The 7,000-nt window shown below is 40.0% G+C and overlaps 1 protein-coding gene across 1 annotated transcript; it reads left to right on the plus strand.

Annotated features, from left to right (window-relative positions):
* Positions 1-596: 596 nt before the first annotated feature.
* Positions 597-3,079, plus strand: LOC121309278 (ankyrin repeat and SOCS box protein 7-like; the record flags this gene model as incomplete). Its single annotated transcript, XM_041242155.1, has 3 exons — positions 597-771; positions 1,350-1,613; positions 2,474-3,079. Coding segments are annotated over exons 2-3 (817 nt in total), but the record flags the coding sequence as incomplete, so codon positions are not given.
* Positions 3,080-7,000: the final 3,921 nt, after the last annotated feature.

Below are 7,000 nucleotides of genomic sequence, written 5' to 3' on the forward strand. Positions count from 1 at the left end.
ATTGAATTCATTTTCCGTAATCAATATTTTCACCATACCAGCACAAAATATGTTTTTAAAAATATTGTGAAAGGCAAACCAAAATACTCAATACCACTTTGATTAGTGGCTATTTTGAACAAGACAAATGTGAAGTATCCATCTCAAAAAGCAATCAGTTGCATTATAAATATATTAATACAGCCACAAGCAGGCTGTTATCGTTTAGTCTGATTATACACTAAAAACATAAAGTGTAGCTAGTGTATATTATTATTATTATTATTATTATTATTATTATTATTATTATTAAAGTGTAAAGAAAACACACTTTCAGTGTTAAGGGCATTTGAAAATTGTGTAAATTAATTTAAACTTTTTAAATCCACTTGAAGTGTTGGGCAAAAAGGTAAACTGCTAATTTAATTTAGAAACACAAAGCTGATGCTGGTCCACAGAGCCAGATGTATAACAGATAGTCTGATCTTTTTTTTTAAATGTGTATTTTCTAAGTAAGCTGGCAAAATAATCAAAACATTATAACCAATCCACAACCAGTGGTGTACAATTCTGTGCACCTTAACTATAAACTATAGGTTTCATGGAATGCTAGGTCAGAACTTTCCATGACAAACTGGTACCTATTGAAAAACAAAACACTTTGTTATGCCTTTTTATATTTTCAGGATCATGTAGAGATCATCTTGAGTAATGTGTGCTTGTAAAAAAGGATTCATTGTGTGTGAAATATTGAGCAAGGATTGGGTCACACATGAAGAAAGTTGAAATAAGGTAATGTCACTGAAGTTGTAGAAGTTGAAGGAATGCTAACCACCTTAGAGGGACCTTAGGCAATCACCCAAATGCATTGTAATATTAACATGCAGCGCTCCATGACTGCATTTGCGTAAACGGCAGCTGCTCATTCTTCAGACTACAACTAGCACTCACAAACTACTAACTGTATGTCTGTCTGCCAATTCTTTTTTTGTTTAGTGGTTACATTAATTTGTCAGGAAAGCACCTTGCACACCTGTTTCAAATAAAGATCCTGTTTGGCGAATTTGAAGCGACTATAACACCATACTCTTGCTTCATTTATTCATAATGATGCAGACAACACAGCTGTATTAGCGGCTGTGCAGTTTAAATGTGCCAATAGGCTAATACAATCCTTTCAAGCCACTGTCCAAATTTAATCTCAGAAAATTGAACTGAAGGCAGGTGTAAGCCTTCCAACTGTTATCTGTGCGTTCGGCGTGTCTTTGTCTAACCACACGACATGCTGAGCATTCTGCTCTGCATACTTAATGTTGGGCTTAGCACGGTACCATAGACTCTGAGATGCTAACGGTGCTCTCCTTGTTTAGTCAAAAGAAAAGCTGCATGTCCTGATGACTCCCCCTTAACAAGAGCTTCCAGGATGCTAAATCATCACTGTCGAAGGAACCCGGAGCTGCAAGAGGAACTGCAAATTCAGGCCGCTGTTGCAGCAGGGGATGTTCATACCGTGCGCAAAATGCTGGAACAGGGGTACTCCCCGAATGGACGTGATGCCAATGGCTGGACTTTGCTTCACTTTTCAGCAGCAAGAGGCAAGGAGAGATGTGTCCGAGTCTTTCTGGAACATGGAGGTGGGAAAGTGGTGGCATTGCAGTATGTTGGGAGAGGGGGAAATATTTTGGTTTGTGTATATTTTGACTAACTAAGCTTAAAATTTCATAACTTTCCTCAGATGTTTAGTCATTAATACAACTATATTAATGTACTTTATATCCTACTAATCTGTGTTTCCAGCAGAGTAAACAAGTATGGTTAGGTGTACTGTGTTGCAACTCTTTTTCCAGAAGATGGCAGCACATCTCCAGTTAGATGTTTTGTTTTGTTTCATGAACTGTAATCTGCTTATGTTCAGAATTATGAAAATACATTTACACACATAAGATAAATTTACAAAGAGGGAATGTTTTTTTTTTGGATTAATAGATTAATCTCATGCACCCAACTCTGGATGTGGGGCAGGAACGGTGAAATTGGAATTATTCATTTCCACGACATAGCCTTGATTTGTTCCTGTTCACTAACATGTCTACATGTTCTTTTATAACTTTAAAATAATGTGCCCTTGCTTTATGCTATTTTCATTGACATATTGTAAAGCGCTTTGTGATGGTGGTCTACTATGAAAGGCGCTATATAAAAATAAAGATTCTTATTATTGTTTTATTATTATAAATCCCTTTTCTCTTAAAATTATTTTACATGTATACATTTGTTACAGCGGTTTTCAAACAAAATATGGACCTAATTATAGATTATATTTACCTTCTAATAATACATACATACACTTCCTCTGTTCTGGATAACATTATGATTGACAATCTTTTTTTTCTTAACATGCAGTGCAGTCAGTCTTTATTACTTTCTTACCCATAAAAAGAAGGTAAAAATCCTGTTTTCTTTTTATCTCCCTCTCTTGTTTTTTTTTTTTTAGCTGATCCCACAGTGAAAGACTTAATTGGTGGCTTCACAGCCCTGCATTATGCCGCCATGCATGGCCGGGCACGGATTGCACGTTTGATGTTGGAATCCGAGTACCGAAGTGACATTATCAATGCCAAGAGCAATGATGGGTGGACTCCCCTCCATGTGGCAGCACACTACGGCAGGGACTCGTTTGTCAAGCTCCTGCTGGAGTTCAAGGCTGAGGTCGATCCGCTGAGTGACAAAGGCACCACTCCACTTCAGCTGGCCATTATCAGGGAGCGCTCCAGCTGCGTGAAAATCCTCTTGGACCACAACGCTAACATTGACATCCAGAATGGCTTCCTGCTGCGCTACGCTGTGATCAAAGGCAACCACTCATACTGCCGCATGTTCCTCCAGAGAGGGGCCGACACCAACCTGGGCCGCCTGGAGGACGGGCAGACACCTCTGCATTTGTCTGCTCTGCGGGACGATGTGCTCTGTGCTCGGATGTTGCACACCTATGGCGCAGATACAACTACCAGAAACTATGAGGGACAGACACCACTTGCGGTGTCTGGGAGCATGTCTGGAGCTAGCCGGCCTTGTCTTGATTTCCTGCAAGAAGTCACAAGTATGTTTCCTTTTAATATGTTCATCTTTTTAAATTGAGCCACTTCTACCATCTCATTCAAAAGACACCTGGTTGGCTACACTGCTGATTCAAGGGTGTAAGTGGAAAACTTAAAAGAAAAAAAGTCAAAGGACAAGCGTTTCAGCTAGTACCTCATCACTGTACTTCACAGATGAAGGCACTACTGGAAACTTTTGTCTAGTTGACTTAGTTTCTTCTACTGTATTGAGAAGCAGTGTTCATGTTTGGATGAAACTAGGCATGCTGGGAATGCGTATCCTTGGCGATGGAGGTTTAGGAGGCACCCCTCCAATCTTGCATAAGTACATATCTAGAGAACCATTCATCGATTTGCAATGACAGTTTTCTTTACTACAAGTTATTGACAGCCAAACACTGGCTTTACAGAGGAACTTGTCAGTTTGGGTAGGAGGCTGGAGAATTGATCTGGGGTTAGTGTGTGGTGAATCACTTTGCTGTTTTGAACAGTTTGGTTGAAAGAGGTTCCAAACGTCTTTAAAGACGAGGGCACACCTCTGTGTTGAGCCATTCTGGGTTGGTTGGAGACCACGGTCGAGTGTTTTTGATTTGCAGAGGGGGTGGGGGTGGAGAGGATGCCTGCTTTTTCTGTTGTTTCTGCTCTACAGTTCTCTGAGATGCTCAGGTTTGTGAGCGCTTCAGTGACTGTACCTCAGTTTAATTCCCTGACGGTACACCTCTGTCACGGTAATCTTCATCTGTTAGTCCCCCTGTGCTTTCTTTACTGGACAATGAACCCTGAGCGAGGAGAGCACTGGGGCACTAATACAAGAGGACCAGCTTAGAGGAAAGGGCTGGCTCAATAGTGATAGACCTTTTTAAAATGAGCACTGGCCCAGTTTGGAGAGTTTTCCTCATAGTGCCTTACTTAGCATTGTCCGACATGCTGAGCTAACTGTGTGGTAAATTGAAAAGGTCCTGTAAGTCTCTCGTCCTTTTTCAAAGGTGTTCACGGAGAAGAGGAGAGAAATAGAGAAGCAGAATCTTTCTCTCTTGCGTGTTGGATTTAAAAATCAATCGGTCAGTAAAAGTAGGGTTTGTACAGCCAGCTCCTGTTGTTGCTGTTTCTGCTTCACTTGCACACGTTCTGCTTTTAGACTGTTTTAGGAAGGGTGTGGTATAGCCAGCCTGCCTTTTCTTTAATTGGCATTTGTTTTGGTTTTTTTAGAACATAGTATTGTAAGTGATATTTAGATCGATAACTAATTTAAAACATACTTTTTTTTGTGGTTACTGTATGCTTAGTTATCCGCGTCCGAGTTAGCAGAAGGATTGCAGCCCTTCCCCAGTTCGCGGGAATTCATTTTAAACTTTGGTTAGGTCTGTGTATCGAGTCTTCGTTAAACGTTCACGTGTACAATTGAAATTAAATTCCCAAAGTGACTGTACTTGTGTTGAACTGATATAAGCAGTTTTTATTTGAATGCTCCTGTTTAAATGCACAGTACACATAGATTTGTATATGGTGAATCACGCTGCATGTCACGCCTCATGTACTGTTGTTATCAGCATGTTTCATTGCAGATCTTCCCTCTTCATAGCCGTCTTTGTGAGAATATTATACTTCGTTTGGGAGCCTTCTGCAGTTTGGTGCACCAAATATATTCTTGAAAACGTGTATTTTTACATTTGTATTTTCAGATCTGAATTTCAGGCCACTGGTATTTCTGTGCATCAGAAACAAGTGCAGGTTTCAGTGTGATGAATATTCGTGAACTTGCTGGAAAAACAATAAAGTAAATAATCCCTATTTTGGAACGCGGGATGATGCTGTATAATTTCGACAGGCTGCTCTGTTACTGAGTACATGAGCCCTCTGAAAATCTGGTTCAGCCACATCGAGGATGTGAACTTGGTTCTCTTATTCTGCAAGGTAGTGTTAGTGCTGGGATGATGTTCTGTGTTCAGATATTCTTTCACTTTGAATTAGCAGGTAAACAAGTAGAATTCGTACCGTATTACAGTATAATAGTAATAGCAGTAATCCTCATCTCCCTGCAGTTCAAGTAAGCAGAGGTGCACTCTTCTGTACAGTAGAATGTGTGATTTCTTATTTCGTCGTTTCTGTGTTGGTGTGCTTTGCAGACAGTCGCTGTAATATGAAGGAATACATTGATATGTGCTTCCTGTTGTTCATTTCCTGCAGTGCTTGTTTGCATAGTCTAGTGTTTGTTGTCCCAGCACTGGTTAATATCAGGAACGTCGAGCTCGGCTAACGCCTTCGCCCCGGTGTTACTAAGGGCTTTCCCACTCTGTACAGTCTCGGTGTACACTCCCTGATGAAGTTGTTTAATAAATGTCATGTTTGGTCTCCGTTCCCTTTCTTGTAGAAGTGTGAGCAGCCCTGCTTTGTGTGCATGTGTAACGGCTCAGTGCCTTGTAATGTGCTGTCGCTTTGTTTTGAACATTGGGGATATTTAGGCTGTTGCATTCCAGTTTTAAATAAAAAGATTTTAAATTTGTTAAGTGTTGAATTGCACAAGAAAACTGTTTATCTGCCTCCACTGCTGTGTGTGTGTGAGTGTTCCTATTAATGTAAAATTTCTGAAATATTTTTGCTACACTAATGTAAGGAATTAACCTTTTTGATATGGTGTGATTTCTTTCTTTTTTCCCCCTGTAGACATGTAGGCGGCTTTTAATTATCCTGTTCATTTTTAGTATTGCAACTGTACTTGGGGTGATTGTAAAATTTTACATAATTAAACAAAAAAAAAACTAGTTATTTAACAAAATACTAACTGTATGTTTTAATTAGAGTGGGGTCTGGTTGGAAATATTCGTCTTTTCATCTTGTTGTTTTAAGTCTTTGGTTTTACAAAGTAGTGTGTGTTCTTCTGTGTTTGGTACTTGGCTCTTAACGACTGTAACAGCGAGTCACAAATAAATGGGCTACTGTTCTGTAACTTGGTGTGATCTCATTCTTTATGCAGTCTCCACGCACGCCTCCCCTCGGCACAGGCTTGGGTATTAAACAGCGTGTGTGTGTGTGTGAGACTAGTTTTGTATGCAAGTTTGTGCATCTGTTTTTACAAGCTGACAATGAATGCTTGAAAATGAAACCCATAAACGACAATGCTGGAGGTGTTTACTGCAGTTTATGGTATCCGTGGAGACGTCTTTGTTTGGGTTAATATTTCCTTCACGTTATTTTTGAAATACTGAGAGAGACCTTAGTAAATGTATCGGGTCTCTCTTAAGCATTTCTGATAGTTATCAATTATTATTCACACAAGAGCCAGAATAACAGAATGTCCCCATGCTTGCTTGCTTGCTTGCTTGCTTTTTTTTGTTTGCTTGCTTGTTTTAAAAAAAAAAAAAAAAAAAAAATTCCCATAGATAGTTTCCCAGTGCACACACAAGTCACCACTGTATTCTTGAACTGGAACAGGTTCAAATGGTTTTTCTAACTTCTTCTCTGAAGTCCTCTATTCCTACGCCAGAAGCTGCTTGGCAGGAGGCTTTTAAAGCAGGACTCATTTAGTTTGGAATGGCATGATGGAAATGTTGACGCTGCTGGCTGGTGCTTTTGGCAGTCTCTGTGAAACTGTGCCTTGGAAAACGTGCTTGCGCTGGTGTTTACCCAGAACCCTGATCCTGAAACAGAACTGCTTGAATATTCACTTCACCAGCTTGCAGGCATTTTATATGGAGCCCCATGACACACCTGTCTGCATTCAGAGTCTTTTTGTTTTAAATAGCTATATCCTAAAGCTAGGCCTGCCAGGTTTCTGGTCTACTGAAGCTTGAAATGGCAAACAGTTGTATCTGGTACCCCAACATTCTTGTTTCTGGAGGTACGGGGAAAATCAGTAGAGCGGAAATGCAGTCTGTGGGATAATAACACAGCTCTACAGTAATAACAACTTGAGATTGCTGTTT

The sequence above is a fragment of the Polyodon spathula genome, unplaced genomic scaffold (genome assembly GCF_017654505.1).
Source record: "Polyodon spathula isolate WHYD16114869_AA unplaced genomic scaffold, ASM1765450v1 scaffolds_1099, whole genome shotgun sequence".
Lineage (NCBI taxonomy): Eukaryota > Metazoa > Chordata > Actinopteri > Acipenseriformes > Polyodontidae > Polyodon > Polyodon spathula.